Source organism: Pygoscelis adeliae, unplaced genomic scaffold (assembly GCF_000699105.1).
Source record: "Pygoscelis adeliae isolate BGI_AS28 unplaced genomic scaffold, ASM69910v1 Scaffold4, whole genome shotgun sequence".
Taxonomy (NCBI): domain Eukaryota; kingdom Metazoa; phylum Chordata; class Aves; order Sphenisciformes; family Spheniscidae; genus Pygoscelis; species Pygoscelis adeliae.
The window spans coordinates 2,574,467-2,593,241 of NW_008824986.1; the positions used below are offsets into that span (position 1 = coordinate 2,574,467).

Consider the following 18,775-nt stretch of genomic DNA (forward strand, 5'->3'; position numbering starts at 1 on the left):
AGGAGAGGGGGAGGGGGAGAGAGAGAGAGAGAGATCGCCAATCCTGGATCCAGCGATCAGACCTGCCAACAAGGAGGAGGGTGTCAGTGTGGAGTGCACCCTAAGGAGGCTCACGTGCGCCCCTATTTATTGGCTCCAGCCTAAGGTTTCTAGAGTCTTCTCTCACCCCAGCTGCAGGAGTGGTTGAGACATTAGTCAGTCAAGGAGAGTGACACCGGCCCCCTCCCCGTGGCTGGCTTCTGGAGCTTTTCCTGGGGCATTGTCTGTGCTTACAGCACAGCCACATGGGCCTCGTCTGTTACAATTGGTATGTTTTAGTACTCCTTTGGTTATTGCTAGTATCATTGAACTTCTGTTCAGTAGTTTGCAGGGAAATGCAAAGTTGCTGCACTGATTTCAGGATTAAGGATCTAAGGTAGTCTTTTTGCTCTTAGCTCTGTGAACAAAAGGACAACCCATCATCATGAAATTTTGGTTGTTGTCTCAAGAAGAGATTTATTTTTCTAAGAGAAATTGGACATGCTGAATTCTATAGTAATTCTTAGAGGATAAACAGTTTCACTGTTTTTGAATTTGTCACATGCAATTTGCAATACGGTACTGTGTCCTGCAGAAAATAAAGTATTAATGGTGGATGTGTGAAAATTAATATCAAAATTTCTATGGCTGATGTGAGCTACTTTATTTCTGGTAATACGACAAATTGAATTTGTATTATTGAGTAAGCATATGCTTGTACCTCCCTGTCTTGTTTCCTTTCAACTCTGGAGGTGAAAGTGTTCTTTTATTGCTGAAGAGTTCATTTATGCTTCTAGCTAATGTGCGTTAACATTCTGCATGTCAAACTTTATTCAGCTGTAGCTGACCCTCAATGTGTTATTGTTGACTCTTCTATTATTCTCATCCTAGATTTGATTGTAAGTGCTCAAGCACCACACAAATCTATAATTCTGTAGCAGAAGTTGATAATAATGGTAGTTGGGAATGAACTAGAATGTAGATTAACTGCTTCTTAGTGCAAAAAATACGTGTTCCAGAAACCTGTACTCCTATACACTTTCTATATTGCCAAAGCAAGTGGTCAATATTAATGTTAGATATAAAATGAATTGCCATACTTTCTGTGGAGGCAAAAGTTCTGTGAAGGGCTGATCCCGAGATGAATTAAATTCTGGAGGTATGTTTTGTTGCACTGATCTTTCATTTTCGTTGATTATCTGTGGATTTGTTGGTGGGTTCCCCTTGCCTCTTATGTCATGATTTTTTGGTAACTATTTGTGATACAGTATTTATTACATTTCTGAGTGGTGGTTCTTCGTAAATTTCCAGAGGTGAATTCTGTTTTTCATGTATTGTCAAATTACTTAGTATGATTGACCTTTTATTTATAAAAATCTAAATCTGTAGCATGTATAACCAATCCAGGTGTTGCATCAGAACAATGTGCTTAAAGCATAGCTGGTTTTGTAAATGGATAAATACCTAATTTTTGTAGGGGACTGCTTCTATTTTGAACTCTTTTAAGAACTGTTACAGGAACTGTGTTTTTGTTTCTCATTCAAAAACAATCATTTAATGTTTTATTTGTCAGGTGTCCTACTTCTCCAAGGAACTGAAAACACATTGAAATGAAAGAATTTCTGGCGTTGTAACTAAGTGATTACGCTGCTGGAAAGAAGTCTGTTTCCTCTCCAGCTCCGCTAATATTTATTAAGTGCTAAGTGAGAGCTTTGTGGTTTCATTTAGTTAGCAAACTGAGTCTTCTTAGCTCACGCTGATTTAAATAATAGAGGGTGTATGCATCTTGGAGGAAATACGCTGCATCTCTTGGGATCAATTTCCATCTCGGTTAACCAGTCAGAGGCAAAGAGGTGAAGATATTGATTCTGACAACAGGAAGAGTCTAAGATTTTGTGGCTAGGGGAAACAAAGGTCACCCGAGTATGCTTGGGTATTTGTATGACAAACCATATGTTATTTAACAGAAAAATCCTTAAAACAAGAGTAATGGATATTGTTTTGTAGAATATTTGAATGAGTAATAAGAAAATAAATGAGTATATATTCATGCATATGTTTGAATCTTACCTTTGTTTTATAAAGGAAAAGGGCCTGAAATCTTGAGTATTCTAGTGATAGTTTATTATATGTGTTGTATTTGCCTCTTTATTATTTAGGTGCAGGGAATAGAGGGTTTCATGCAGGGAGGAAAGGAAAAAAGAAATGTTCATGCAGGAGGAGAGAGGTATTTGGAAAGTTTACACTGAAACACCTAAGAGGATACAAAAAGATCAGTTGATGGGGGGGAACAGGCAAAATATTGCCTCTCGTAAGATGGTATTTTATTTAAAAACTGGAAAATATATGGGATATTTGGAATTTGAGATGTTGTATTTGTTTTGAGAACTGGTTGATCCACCTTGATCCTTACTGGCTTTCGCTGGTGACAGATGTTTATCAAATCCTGCTAGTGTCAGGTCAATGTCAGACAGTTGAGCCCAGCTCACTAATCTGTTCAAAAGCACTTCAGTGTGTGTGGTGCCCAGTTCCCTCAAGGACTGTATATTCTGGCAGTGAGTTTTGATCACTCCTCTTCTTAGATATTTTAAGGAATTGGCTAATTCTGTGCATGACTGATGGCCTCTTTCTTTTGCTCCATGGTTAACTGCTATCTTATTTGCTATGTTTGTTGTCAGGCTGAGGTAAGGAAAATCAGAAGGTTGGTTATTGGTTACATGATTATAGAATTGGATAGTCACTTCCTCCTTTTGAAAACCATGCTTTCTTCTGGTTTAATGTAACATACAACACCTCTGTCTACTGCTAAAATAAATTTTTGTCTTCATACTGGCATTTTTTTCTGTCTGCATGAAGAAAGAGGTAGGGACAAAGCAGTAAAACATTTAGGTTTTAGTCAGTTCTTTGCTTGTCCTATTCTCCTTTTCAGGTAGTTTTCTTTATATTTCTGTACTCGTGTCGTACTGCTGGAAAGCCCTCTGTTGCTAACATTTCAGCAAATGGTGCTAAGGGAGAGGTTTCATAAAGTAGTTTACAGTTAGATCTTTCACCTGCTGTTATGTTTGGGCCCATGGAAGGACCTTTCTTCAGATATCAAAGGCCACTTTGTGGTTATTCCAGTAGATTAAGTCTGGTGCTGGTGTGGATGGCACATTTTTTGAGAAACTGTCAGTGAGACACAGGTCACACCCATAGACAGTTTGTATTTAGTGAACTCTTCAGCTAACTTGGATTGCCAGAGCACAAATGTAATCCAAATACAATCTCTTTTCTTTGGTTGTAACCAGGGCTCTGCACACTGAGGTCTAGAGAGGAAATCCTTCACTTAGTTCTTCAGCTGTCTTTACTGTGACCCAAAGCAGTGAGAGAAAGCTTAATGGGGCTCTGCATCAAGCCTGACACCTTTATTGAAAAGGAAATTATTTCTGAAATGTTACTGTGCAGAATTCTCCCTTACACATGTGCAATCTTTGCCTCAGAGTATTGTGTTTAATTTACTTTCTATTTTTATTTTGGTTGAGGCCCAGTTTATCAAAACAATCTCCTAAATTAACTTGTTTGAGATAAGACTTTTCTGAGCACATGGAAGTTGAAATAAACCGGTTGCAGTGGGTTCTTCCAGATTTATGTTGGTTAAAAAAACCCAAAACAGTCTAGTCCATTGGTATTCAAATACCCTTTATTAATTAATTACAGAAGTAAAATCTTTAGCATGCTTGACAAATAACATTACAGGAGACATTTAAAGTTACGTAATACTCCGAGGAGTTTCTTCATGTTAACAAGGTAGTTGGTGGTAGTTGGTTACAGTTGAACAGGAGCAGTGATAAGCCTCTGGTGTACAATGTAGAGCTAATTTTGTCGAATCAGTAGTGATTATGGCATTAATGGAGTACTATGTAATTCAGTTCTGCAGAAAATGGAAGAGATAAGAGACATGCAAAATTAAGAGAAGTGCAAAAGGAACCCAAAGATGAGTGAAGAGGCTTGCGGATATGTAGTGCCCCACAGTAGTTAAATTAGCAGATTCGAGAATCTTACTGGAAGAGTAGAAGGTGAAAAGCTAAAAGAGACAGGGAAAGCAACACAGTATATGTTAAATGTATTTTTGAGTATAGTTTCTAACTTTAGTCCCACAAAAGTAAAAACTAATAAAATTAAAGTAATAGTGTAACTTCTGACCTGAAGTATCCTAAAGCATCTTATAAACAATGCAAAAATAACATATAAACTCTGTCAGCAGCTTATGAATAGCTCAACATTACTGTTTGACTTGATCTGGAAAGAAATTAAGTTTCACCGTAGAAAATGGGTTGGAAAACAAGCAACATTGTGATATTACTTTATTGCACACTGGAGGTAAGTTTTCAGTCCACAGGAATATGTTTTTTCACTCTAAACAAATACTCTAGTCAATGTAAGTTTTATTAAGCTCATCAAAATGCAAATAATAATCATAAATGCATATAAAAATGCAGCAACGACTAGAAGACATACATACATCAATGTAGCCTTTTACTTAAAAAAGTATAGAGTCATTATTTGTTGTTGACCTTCCTAGTTTTTCCATGGCATCTCTTTGTATGAACAGTCATTTTCCTCAGAAGCATTTTTAAGGCTTCATGAATAAAGCTAGCTAAGAACACATAATAAACTTGTAGAAGATAGTTAAGTATACCACAAAATTAGAAGCAAAGAATATGTAAGTACCTTTTTTCATTTATAGTTGGAGGAGAGCAGACTAGCAGTTAAAATCAATTAATGCACATGTTTTCAGATAAAAACTTTTCCACGTGTGCTCTCTCCTAGGTATACATGCATGCTCCATGTAATGTGTAAGTCAGTGAGAGGAATATGATTAGTTGACTTTTTTTTTTTTAACTGATTGCATAGTAGACACGGGTCTTATTCTTCACAATTTCTATCCTGAAAAGTTGGTGGCTCACCAAATTCTAAAAAGAGGAACCCCCTTCCCCCAATAAAGAAAGGCAAACCCTCAGTCAATAGTAAAAATAAAAACACAAGTTAAAGTGCCTGTAAGAAGCTTGTTTAATAACTTCAGGAATATGAAAGAAATGTGCATTGGCATATGTTTTGTGTACAGATGATGGGTATCAATACAGTTTTTGGTGCCTTCATAATCTAAAAATCCGACAGGCTAATGGAGTATTTTATCTATTATCAGCGCTGCACTTATCTGCTTAGTTTAAAGTCTTCCTCTTCCCACTGCACCTTAATTAGTGTATTAATTGATGTTGCTAAAACTCATCATGGATGGTTTGTTCACTGTTCTTCATGTTTTCAAGGAAGAGCTGTGTAACTGCTTCGTAGTATCTTGGAAATGTTTGGAGAGAATGATTACAAATAGACGCGTTGCACTGAGTAGTACAAGCTGAACAAAAAATGCTTTTTCACATGGTAAAAAAAAAAAAAGTCGAAAAATTTCTGATGGCTTTTTCTTTTAAAGTTCTGTTGGAGCTGATTTCAATCAGACCAAAGCTTTGTCTTTGTCCTGACAAACTTTGCTCTTCAGAAAGAGAATGATTTGCTGACTGAGAGGAATCATGGGCTCTTCATTTTGCAATTTTACTTATTTTTGAAGTTGCAGTGTACTTGGGCTTGAAGTCCCTTTAAGGGAAGCTAGTGACTCTCGAAGAATACAAAAGAAATGTGATGTATTTGTGTAGCTTATATAGCTTAGGGGAGAGACTGTAGCATGATAAAGGATTTTTGCTCTTGAGAAACCTTCCAAGATGTGCATGATACTTTCAGGAAGGTAAGGTGATAGGTCTTCTCTGAGCTAGGTCTTGGTTTTCTTATGGGTTATAGGCATTTAGTGTTGATGAAACAGCTTGTCATCCTTATTAGCAACATTACAGCTTCAAAAGAGACTTCAGGTTCTCAAATGCTCTGCCCTATGCTTGGAAAAATTACACACAAACACACACCCCCACACCCCATTTGACTCTTTCCATTTGATTTATGTGGATTATTGTGTTTTGGATTTGTGTTAAGGAGATCTCTTCAGGAGCTGGTGAGGAAAATACTAACAGAGAGTGCACTGATGGTTGGGACCATGCTAATGACTTACTGGAATCTGGATTGTCTTTTGGGTGGAATAGCTATTAGTCTAATCACCTACTGAGATTGACAGAGAACCCTTGTACTTATGCATAAGCTACCTGTAGAAAAGTGGTGCCACTTAAATGCCAGGAGAAGAAAATTCTACCCATTTTCTAATGGAAACAAAAGATTTGCTAATGTCGATCAAAATGAAAGGCAAAGGACTAAATTCATTGTTGCTATAGCACTGTAGTATGAATTCCAAATACCCAGCAGAAATGTGACACAATAAATGTATTTATTCTAAAGTAGCCAAATACTACTTTCTTTAACTTTATTGATTTTTAAAAGACATCTAATGTAAATAATACAGACCTCTGTTTGTTTGTCATTGTAAAGTGGCTTAACATAAATTCCTAATGCTTATATCCTTAGTTTGCTGCTCGTGCTTTGAGAATACTATTATGAATTGGGCCATCACCAAGGAATACTTAGAGCTGAAGAATTGGGAGGGGAAGCGTAAGATCAGAAACAGTTTTTCCTCTCTCTCTCTATATATATTAAAAAAAACCATGGCTGTTGACTTCAAATAAAAGAGAATACTTATGGATTAAGAGATCCTTCCCAACCGGAGCATGTTTTGTCAGAGAAGAGCCATGCTTTTTGATCCTTCTAATCTTCAACATGATCTGGTAACATATACATCATATGTCCCCAGCTGCTGATCTGCTACATAGAGCTATTGGCACAGATTGGTTTAGACTTCATTCTCGTATTTTGAGCAGGGGGTTGGACTAGATGACCTCTGGAAAACTTTTCCAACCTAAATTATTATTCTGTGATTCTGTGACACAATTTATGTCAAGGACTGGATTTGTACTGAGATGTTTCAGCCAGTGCAACATTCTGTCCTGTGAAACAGGATAAAAAATTGTTTTAAGCTGTCTCTGTATCTGCCTTGCACATCAAGGCAGGAACAAAACATTTATTGCTTACAGCAGAGAACTCAATCTTAAAACTGTTCGTACTGATAAACAGGAGCTACGTATTGCATGTTTGCAGTGGATCCCAAGAAATTAAAAGTAAAGTTTTTCTGGGAATGCTGAAATTAAATTGGAAAACCTGAGGAATCTTACAGCAAAGAGAAAAAGCTGCTGAGAGAGTTTATTTTGTCCTGGTGGAATGGCTTGTATTGCCTTTTTTTTTTTTAACCTTTGAAATGTTACTGCTTTAGGCATTGAGGAGCTCTTTAAGAAATAGATCGATAATATTTGCACTGAACCTTGTAGAGTGCTGCTTTTTATATATGATGGTATATTAATGCAGTGTGAATGAATGCAGTGTTACATTTGGGATACACAAGAAGCTCAGTAACTGGGGCAAAGAAGTTAAAATATTGAAACCAACGTGAATTAGTTGTTGCAACCAATATTGAAAAACCCTGATCTTCAATCCAAAGAAAGAGAACTGGGTTTTTTGGAGGGGAGGGAATAGTGTCTTTTAGAGTTGTATTATGATGGTACCAAAACATCTGTAGGTAACTTACAGCTGAAGAGTCAGGAGGGGAAGCGTAGGATCAAAAACAATTTTTCTCAAATATTACGTTAAAAAACCCATGACAGTTTACTTCAAATAAAAGAGAATACAGCTTGAATGCATCTATGAAAATTGGATTTCTTCAGTCTTAACCTTTATTTTTTATGTGGACAAGATAACACATCACACAGGTGGGGAACCAGTGAGTTGTATTGGAATACTGGAGATAGGTTCATAAAATATTTCTATGTAGGCACAGGCATACATAGAAGGCCATGCATTCTAGCCCTTATCTTCTTCGGAAAGTGTCTTACTTAGTCTCTTCTGAATTTTGGATAGGAAAAGTAATTAATTTGGCTACGCACTGACTAATTCCTTGTAATTGTTTACATCAATTAAGAATAATAAAAGCCGTTGGCAATAGATCATCATTGAACTATTGTTCTTTCTTAGAAATAGCATCCTAATATGTTGATAAATGAAGACTTGCTTTTATTTTGCAGCAGCTGGACTGTAGAACTTGTTGCATGAGTTTTGAATAATTACAAATTAACTATGCATATCTATGTTTATATCTATGTTGGTATTTGCAGCACTACAGAGGTCTATTTCTCAGGCAGTTCTTGATCTACATTAACATTGTAGTGATATATATGTAGTACAGCTACTTCAGTGAAGACTATGAAGACTAACAAATCTGTAGGCGTTTACGTAAGGACATTATATGACTTCTGTAGGATGAAAAGATCTACTGGGTCCTAGTATCCCAACCCCTCTTGTGCCTTTGTCAAGCCTGTCTGTTACAGCCTGTTGATGTTGAATTAAAGTGAGCTGAAGTGACTGCTCTTCTTCCTTCATCTCTTCAAACTTGTTGAACTGTGGAGCATCATGGAAGAGCTTTTTTCCTTTAAGGAAGCTGTATCTCCATGGTGTATAGTAAAATAGAAGATAGACTTGTTCTTTCATGGATTTGAAGTTTCCGTATACATTTTCAGTGTAAGTTGCACTAATATGACTATTCCAGTAGAAAATTGTACCATTAATTAAGTAATGATCTGTGGATAGCTCAGAGCATAAATCATTCTGTATTTCATTACAACAAATCAAGGCAGGTGTTATTTGATCTTTAAGGTTTGAAGGGCTCTGGAAAAATTAACAGGCATGATCACAAGCAGTCCAGCTGAAGCCTTAGGATCTTATTTTGAAATTTCCTGATGTTATCTAAACACCACTCTGCAGCTATTATGTGCTGAACCTAAACTGGGGAGAGGTCATGAGATTTCTCGTTACTGTAATCTCTTTCCACAGCTCCTTCCCTCCCCGTCCCCCCCCTGGTGTTTCCTTGTTCAAATATGTTCTTTGACAAATTAATTTCCCCAAATAATGAAGGCTTTCTAGCAGAGATGTTTTTTGGCAAGTTTGAGAGTCTGGGGATGAATACTTGCTTACAAAACTGTTTGTTCGTTTGTTTGTTTAAGGTTGCTAATCTTGCTTGTTCATTGTCAACAAACGAAGATGGAATGAAAATTGTCCAAATGGCAGCTAATCACATAGAGACTTTGTGCCCACAGGTATGACTTTTTCAATTAATTCCCATTACAGTGCACTGAGCATACACTGTATTTTTGTCACACAACATAGGTGTTTAGTCATGCTCCTTCAGTCTAAATTCACATTCCAGTTGCACAGCTTAGTGTAGTAAATGGAGACCAAATGATAAATCAAGGGCAAATACTCAGTTAATTTGTTTATTTTTTCCTAGTGGTTAACATAGGGATTGTTAATAGTCTGTATTGATTGGGAGTTTTAAAAAGCTGTAAAAATTGCAATTGAAGAAACATGCTGCTCGGCTTCTAAAATTAAACCTGATTGAATGAACAGTGTAACATGATAGGCAAATTGGGAGTATTTTTACACTTAGAAAGCAATACATATTTTGACCTTTAACTTGAAATAATATTACCACTTGATTTGGTTTTTGTGTATGTAAATGTTAAAGTATGAATTCTTCTGATTATCACCAATGCAAAAGGTTGAGCTTTTGTCTTAAGCAAATGAATAAAAAACAGCACAGCTACAGATAAATTTTTGGTACTTACTGTCTTATAAAAAGTGTATTCACTCTGTATTTGTCACGTTCAGAATTAGAGATACAAAAACTTCTGCAGCTGTATCTGTTTAAAGCAAAGATTTTACTCATGTGAATCTGATCTGAGTGTTTCAGCCTTGAGGCTGCGTAATTTCAAGATCACTAGTTCTTTGAACAACACTATAGTTTATGCAGTGGCCTAAATATTCTTAATGTTTTGTGTGTTTGAGTGCTAAATGTATTTGAAATAGAAGGTGAAGAGCAAATAATAATAATAGGTTCAATTACAAGCTTGAGAAGTCCATTTTATGCCTGTTGAGTAAATGCAAGTACTTGGGGAAAAAAGAAACTTCTATCAAGGAAATGTCATATTCCAAAAATATCACAGATCAGTGTTTTCTCTTGAATCATTCAGTTTCAATGTCTATTTTTATAACTTTTACAGTTCTGTGTTTCACATCCCACTCTATTTGATTTAATGTGTTACTGGTTTTGTAAGAAGATTGCTGGCTTGTAAGAAGAGTTCATGAATAGCTTCTTCCAGCTTCTTTGTTTCTCCAGTGCACCTTTATAATATATTAATATGCATCCAGATGTAGCTTTTTAATTGAAAATCTTCACTTTCAGTATTACATCTGATACCAGAAACTCCTAAAATCTAATTTTGACTAAAATACTGATTTTCTCCACAGCCATTTAAGTTATAAGGGTTTTAATTTCCTATAGTAAAATGGAAGTTTGTTTGTTTTTTCTTCCCTTTTTTTAAGCTTGAGGTAGACTGGGGTGAATTAGTTGATGATTATAGATCTGTCTAAACAGAGAATGTGGTATGCACATGATAAGATTATATTACTATTAATGGTGTGTTCATTGTGCAGGATTTGCTGCTTTCTCAGATAAGGACCATTCCCTGCGAAAGCAGTTGGCATTTTACCCAAGTAAGAAATAGCAGAATAAGGTTCCTGCATTTTTCAGTAAATCAGATTATGCCATATCATTTAAAAATCCTCCACAGAGAAAATAATTCTCTCTTGGATCCCTGCAGGGCATATCAATTAGAGTTTGGAACAGGGAAATTTGCATGTAGAACTCCCCAGCGTTCTTAAATCTTTAGAGTAAAACCTGGGATTTTTACATGCTCTGAAAAATATATTTCTTGAGGGGAACCACGTGGTTTGGATTGAAATCTGAAATGGTTGACTTAAAACAGACCCACACCCCAACCCCCCCAAACACACCAACCAAAAAAACAGCAACGAAAACAACACCTACAGAAAACACCTTGGAGTCTTGGGAGTTCTGCAGATTTGACCAGCAAAACTTCCCATGTAGCACTGGGGAAAAGGCAGATACAGAATTGGCAAACTCCGGAGGAAAGCCTTTTAATTGTTAGAATTCATAGACATGCTTATGTTATATTAATTATACTGTACAGTAGTTAAAATGTAGAGGGTTGATTCTGAACTCTGACCATATTTTTTTTCTCAAGTGAGATTATTAGCAAATATTTTGACTGTTCAATAAATGAAATACGCTAGGCATGTATGTTAGAGCCGATCTGAAAGACATGCCTGTTCCTGAAATTTCATGAATACTTCATGAGAAATGAATTTTAAGATTATTTAATGTTAAATCAATAATAATTGATAGAATAAAGAAATAAAGAGCTGCTAGCATATGTTTTGTTGAAGGAGGAATTATTCCTGTTCATGTTACTAGCTTTTGGTTGGGAGAATTTTCTTGAGTGTTGTCACGTAGGTAAAATCTACAGTGTCACTTGTTCTGTGTGGGAGTCCATGGTACTTTCCTGGTGTGCAAACAAAATCATGACCTCATCAAATGCATGAGAAAGAAAGAAGAGGAAAAGAACCCGCAAAAGCAAACAAACTTCTGTTTTTGAACAGCAAGGATATAAATCTGTAGAGCTGTTTTGCTCATACAGATCTTGGGTTTGTTCCCCTTATGCTTCAGTTTAGTGGCTGTTTGAAGAAGTCTCTGGTTCTTCTAATAGTTAGTCCTCTGGAATAGGCAAAGATACCTGATAGAGGGTAAACCTGTCAATACAGAGATGGAAAAAATATCCTAAATATAGGAAACCAGAGATTAGCAGACAAGGATCTGGCTTCTCTGTCTAAATTCTTGATCAGTTCTTACATTTTTATGGGCTAATAGGCTTTCAGGTGGTTCAGCAAGTACATCTGGCACACCAGCCCAACAAGAGGAACAAGGGAGAAAAGACCCAAAAAAATCAGTGTGTTTGTGTATAAGGAGGATCTAGCCTGTTATTTGACCTGGCTTCTGTGTTAATACTGGGTCCTCTTTCCTTACCTCCCTTAAGGTAGGCCTCTGTTTTGCTGGGTTGGCGAGCTCTGCTGAGGGATAAGCTTGAGGAATAAGGATGTCTTCTGCAACAGGCTCTGAAGGAGGGAGGAGGTGAGAAGGAAGCCATTGATCAGATCTTGGATGGAGTTGAAGGCCTTAGATATGTGACTTAACCTGGGATAAGGATAGGGTGTTGGGGGAGAGCAGAGAAGCAAGATTGAACAGTAGCCAAGGTAGGCGAAGGTGTGCTTGTTCTCTCTGAAACTCATGTTTTTCAGAAACATGCAGTGGAGGTGCTGTGGTGCACGTAATGAGAGAGAATGACATTTTCCTCCTTGAGTGAATGGAAGCTGGGGAGTGCCAAGAGCAATAATGCAAACAGATCCTGAGCTGATATTTTTGAGGAAAAGAATGACCTTGAGCCTAAAGCTGGAACAGATGTTTCAAAGTGGAGATCAGAAGTGGCTAGTCTCAAGGCAGCAGCTGGGAAGAGCTTCAGCATGTCAAAGGGCTCTGGCTAGAGCCTTATTAGCATAATGATCCCTGGAGAGTTTTAAGGAGCAGGAGACTTGGGCTTGTTTTGGAAGAACCATACCTGAAAAAGCGAAGTTTAGGCTCACTTCCTTTGAAGATGAGATCTTGCTAGAGCTTCCTACAAGTTACCAAAATGGCACAAGGTGATTAGTTCTGCAGTGAGCCACATCCGTTCTGGTACGTCATGCAAGGAAGCCGAATGCAGGAAAAACACATGAATGTTCATGGTTTAGCTTAATCTTTATTTGGTGATAAATAAATTTTTACAAATCATTCAATCCCATGCAATATTTTTTATCAGATATTTTAAAAAAGATAAGGTATGCACTGGTATAACCAGAACCTCAGATCATAGTATTTTTAGTGAGTTCTGTTTTTCTCTTAAGTATTGAGAGATAGATAGAAACTATCTAGTTATAAAGCTATTAGGTGAGAAGAAAATCTATGTAACAGGAAATCCATTAGACGTTGAGTTGCTCTTTGTGTTTAAAAACTAAAAATAAAGATGGAGATGAGGGAAAATAGCTTTAAAAAAAAAAAAGAGAGAATGTGCTTCTTGAGCTATTTTAAATGTATATGAACCTGTCACCTCATTTCTCTTCTTAACTTGCACCTAACCAGGAATATATCAGAACGTAAAGCAGATATTACAGCATATTTCAGAACTAGTTTCTAAGCCGCTGGAGGAAGTTTGCAAAGACATAAATGTCCTTCTTTATAGCTAGCTACTGTCAATGCAAAATATATTATGTGGAAGACAGTGATTCAATGGATATGAAATGCACGCTGATCCGGTTAAATTCACGGTCACTTCTGATGTGAAGCGTACTTGCTCAGATAGTGATACTGGCTCTGAGAATGCTGTCTGCCTGAGTCTTATCTTTGTATTCAAGCTATTGGAGCTATTAGGTAAAAAGTAGTGCCCATTACACATCATTTACTGAGTACAAATGTTGAAGAGTGAGCACCTTGTGGTAGGCCAAAAACTTTGTCACAAGCAAGACAGAGTTACAACCCATGGTAGATCTGGATACTAGGGTTTATTTAAGAACCAGGGAGATCAGTTTTTACCCTGCTTTATGATACCACATGCTCACTCATTTGTTTTCCCCACAGTGTTATTTTCACTAGATCTTGACTTTTCTTCCCAGGGGGGAGATTGCTGCTAGTCCAGGAAGGTTGGGCAGAAAGTTACGATGGTTTTGTCCTGTACATCTGCTTGCAGTCACCTGTCTTGGGGCTTACTGTCCGAAGTCCCTGGGTGTCTCCCAGTATTTGTATCCACACATTTTCCTGACCTCCGGGATCTTTTCTCACTTCCAGGACTGTTTCTCCAGCCAGGATCTTCATCAGCCTCTTTTTGGGCCCCTAAACCCTTGATTTTTTCCCAATCTAAGTGTGTGTCCAGAAGCATGAAGTCTGATCCGCCTCCTAATTGGTGGCTCTGTTTTGTGTCTCTTTATTAGTTGGATGACTTAGGATGTGTCAGCTTTGTTTAGCTGAGACGTTAACAGAATTTAAAATCAGTACATACCAGTTGCAGCTAGCTAGTACCAGGCTTGAGCTCGAGAGTTCAGATATTCCTCTTCCCCTGCCGCAGTTACCTGCTGCCTATAAGTGCACAATTTAAACTATTTTTTGCCTACCACAGTCCTACACCATTCTGAAGGAACCATTTGGAAGTAGGGGAGGTGAGTAAGTGGACCTTTAATGACAGAGCATCAGCTACACAGCCAGCCAAAGACCTCATGGCTCTCAGGCATCCGAGTGGATTGGAGTGGTTGACTCCTCTGGCAGGCTATGATGCCAAGGGCACCTTACAGCTTGCTTTGAAAAAGAGCAACTTGCAGTACAAATTAGGCTGTCCAGTAAAACTACGCATCATGCTTCACCCGTTATATGAGGAGGCTGAGGACCAAGACTTGTATCCTAATATAGCAGAATTTGTCTAGTGAAATATTTATTGTTGCTTAGATGGAAGCTGGCTTCCTCTTAGTCCTTGGCACTCTACCTAAGGGCATGTTTCTCCTGAGAACCATGGAACATTTGGTTCTGTATTCTCTCACATGCTAGTGTAACATCAGTGAGGCTAGTGTTTTGCTTTGATGACTAATTATTGAGGAAAACTATGAATGGGAAGATGCTATTTTAAAACATGCTTCTAACATGTCTTGACTTTCAGTTTCACCACTGGTGTATGTGGAGTGTCTCAGTTTGGAAACAAATATTTGAGATTTGATACGGTTTTGATTTATTTGTTTTGTAGTTGTATTTGATGTGTTCGTTCTCTTGATGTCTATAATACCTTGATGCCTCTAATCTTAAAATTGTTCTACAGCAGAGTGCCCAATTGTAGGCGGGTTTGGTACCTGTGGTAGCATTTCTGCCCTGCACTGCTTGTTCAGAACTTTTTACTGACAAAGAATAAAATGTTTATTGTCAGTAAGCTTCGTGTCACAGGCTTTACTCTTTCCTGTTCATACTGGTTTACTGAGTTTGTAATACTCAGCAAATGGATATCTAAGTGTGTTTGGTTTCTCCCTTATCCTATTTCTCCTTCAGTAGAAATGTCTTCTGTGGTTCATTTAGTGCCCACACTTCCCTTCCCCTCCCACCCTCGTTTCCTTTGCACATCTGCACCTACAGTTCCTCTGATGCCTTAGCAAAATATTATGCAAGAAGTTAAGCTGGCATACTTGGAAACAGAGGCCTAAGTTTGTTAGTCCCGTTCCTACAACACTTCTAGTTCAGCTGTGAGGGAAAAGCTGTAACAAACACCAAAAAGCTAGTTAGGATCTAACTAAATTAATAATTCTGAAGGTATATGAAAAGGATTGAGGAATGCAGAACGGTTGAGGTTAGACTCTAGCAACTTGTAGTGATGACTCATGACAGCAGACTTAGTTTTGAGTTCTTGTAAAAACCTTCTGAGAATACTTCACACCAGATTTCTGACAACTTTTAAAATGGGAGAATTATATTGTTACAAAATAACCATACTGAAAGACCGGATTTAAAAAAAAAGAGTGTGTGTCTGTTAGATTCAATGCTTATGAGACTAAACTGCCTCTTAGAGAAAACCCTTCGCTGTTTCACTTCAACTTCAGTTAGTAGGGTCACATGGGCTGACTTCATTGGGCCCAATAATTTGCTCTTCTTCATCCAAATACCGTTAGAAGAGTCCACCTTCTATTTAGACTCCTGAATTCACTGATCAAAATGTAAGAAAGTGCTTAATACTTATGTTGTTCTCAATGCTATTTACAGGGGAGCTCAAATCAAATGTGATTTCATTCACGAACTCCTGCACAACTTCATGGGGGATTTGGGAGAGACCCCTATCAGTCTTTGTGATAGGTTAGAAAGGACACAAGGCTTTTTGGTGTGTTCCCACTCTTGAAGGCTGTCTCAGAAATTTCCAGCACTTCTGTTTAAATTTCGGAACATACAAAAATATATGCATAGTCTCATCTTCCCTCACTCTAAAAGCTCTCAGGGACAGAAGATGAATGTTCTGGTCATATTTCTTTTTGCTTCTTTCCTGAAAACAGCCCTGTGATTATCTGCTCTAAATCAGGCTGATTATTATTTTGGTTGCAGTGCGTTAGGACCTGTTTTGGGTGCCTGGCTTTGCTTGGTTCATTTTGCTAAGATGTAATTTTTCTTTCAATATAGAATTCAATGCAGAAATTAAATAAAACACAGAATTACTACTTTTTAAATGGGACCTCTCACCTTTCCCACAGAAAGAACTCTTTGACTAAGAATATTTAATGTATGCAAAAGCATCTGGTAAGCATCCTATCTCAGTGCAGTTTTCAGCGCTTTCACAATGCAAATCAAAGTGTTTTAGGCAAGTGTATCTGTCATCTTTTAAGTAATTGTTTGGATTATGATATTTAACACATTCAGTAAAATCACACTGCAAAATCTACTGTTAGTAAATTCTTAATAAAATGGCTGACTCCCAAAATGGAGTTTAGACATGGCCAACAGTCAAAAGTCCTGCTGATAGCTGTCTCTGAAAAGAGTTACCGCTGTTCTACAACGCTGCTGACCATAGACTGGAACAGACAACGTTTGCTATGTATTGACCTGTGTTACCTGAGCACTGATTTCTAACATACTTAGTGTGTGGTATATTGGGTTCATTGTTGCAGTTAGTTTTTGTTTTTGTATTTGCTGTTCTTTCCCCTCCTACAACACTTTTTAAAAAAATGATAGTAATGAAAAGAGCATAAGACTTGGCACATTTGTGGAAAATACAGCTCTAATTCTCAGTGCCATCTTTTCTTGCTGCTGGGAACTTAATATGCTGTTAGTTATTTTTAGTATTGCTTGGTATGTGGTATACCACTAAAGATAGAAGCTGAATTTTTGGCTGTGTGAGTTTGTAAATAAATCAGTGTGGTAGTTCAAGTAACATGAAGAGGTATTAAGAGTAAGCAAGAAGCTGCGCTGATCAGTGGGAATATATACATGTCATATTTCCAGGCCATTCAAATACTGATCTGACAGCTGTCTTTAACATTTTGTATTTGGCTTGTCCAGTATAATTCATCTGTTTTTTCAATGCCAACATGACTGTCTGGACCTGACTGCTGTATTTTGGTATTACAGATCTGCTTGTCTACTGACATGTGTACCTGCAGTGAGGAGAATGGCAAAAACTGCCAAGACTCCCTGCAAGAAACCAGCTCCTGCAGCCTTCCTTTCTTTGAATTTTAGTAATTTCAGCACTGTTGTAGTGATGCTTTCTTTCCTATCTCTCTAGCAGACAGTATTAAGCCTCTTGCATGTTTTTTAGGGTCATGTGAAATGGTCTTTGTTTATCAGTAAATTCAGAAATACCGTGGAACCCAGTGTTGAGGAACTGAGGTGTTTTTTGGAGAGTGTGTGTGTATGTTTGTCTGTAGAAGAGATCCAGACAAAGCACCTATAATCCAGTCCACAAGCCACTTGTATTCTGTCCTCTTCCACAGTACACTGATTACACCTACAATTTGGTGCAAAGTAGCATGGAAGCCTTCAGCAGCCTAACAGTGACAGCAGTATGCCCTACACATACAAATATTCAACTGAGGAGCTCTAATTTCCGAGAAGGGTTTGCATGTTCTCTAGGTTCTTTCTTAAAGCTATGATCATAACTTTGTTATGCTTCCTATATGTTTTGCTCAAGCTTTAAATGTGAATGTCCTATAAAATTTTTTTTCTCAAAATTAAACATTTTATCAGTGTGTTTTTCCTTTATAAAAATGACCAGGGGAATTTAGGCTTTCCTTTGAGCTATGGTTTGATTTACGCTTAAATTGTTTAGCCCTTTTGGGCTGATACAGATAGATGGATATTATTTGCTTCTGTGTTATTTTCTAGAAAGTAGGTACTGTATTGAACAAACCTGAAAATTCTCATTCACAAAAATGAGACTTGATAGCTAATAAGAGGGCAGCATCTTTTGATGTGTTACATTTTTCAGATATTGGAGTTTAATTATATATTTTATGATGCTGTGGATTTTTGAAGCTAGCAATTTACATTTCCTATATATTTACTTTTTCATCAGAGAAAATCGATCATCTATTTTGTTGTTTGCTCTGGTACTTTAAATGGTGGGGGACACTGAAGAAGTTTTTTATTAGCCTCATAAAAACCTTCACCAATATCACTTTAATAACCACAATTGTTTCATCTTCTTGGTTGAGCCATCTGTGTGGCATCTCCTTTTATCTGTCTTAATACTATTTTCTTCAAATACAGCAGTCTTGTGCAAGGGCAGAAGTAATGGGGGAGAACATGGTAAATCAGTGAGTTCTCTACCATCTGATTTGGAAGAGATAAAACGGATGTTAGTATTTCTAACAGTATCAGACATCTTCTTAAGTACCATCTCAAGCCTCTCAATTGAGAGATTAATTAAAAGTGCATATCATGCCTTAATAATAATATTTTTAAAACTAAAGGAATGATATTTTGGTGAAGTGATACATTTTTCATGTAGGTTTTACCATGTTAGAACTAAGTCCACACACAATGCTGCTGAAGTTAATGCAGAAATTGTCATTAACCTTGATAGCTGGTAGTCTGCTTGAACATTCCTATGTTTAATTCCTTCTCTTACACCTTTGTTACACAACCAGTTTAATCTGGCATACATCATCAGTGCTGCCAGAGACCTGATCTCCCTCCCTACTCTCAAGCTGTTATTTCTGCCTC

The 18,775-nt window shown here is 37.3% G+C and overlaps 1 protein-coding gene across 1 annotated transcript in view; it reads left to right on the top strand.

The window, feature by feature from the left end:
- The window catches only part of CTNNA3 (catenin (cadherin-associated protein), alpha 3), a 561,928-nt gene that overhangs the window by 343,986 nt on the left and 199,167 nt on the right, over positions 1 to 18,775 (top strand). Inside the window, exon 10 of the mRNA XM_009325826.1 lies at positions 9,096 to 9,188. Coding sequence (XP_009324101.1) covers positions 9,096 to 9,188 — 93 coding nt within the window. The remainder of the gene's footprint in view (positions 1 to 9,095; positions 9,189 to 18,775) is intronic.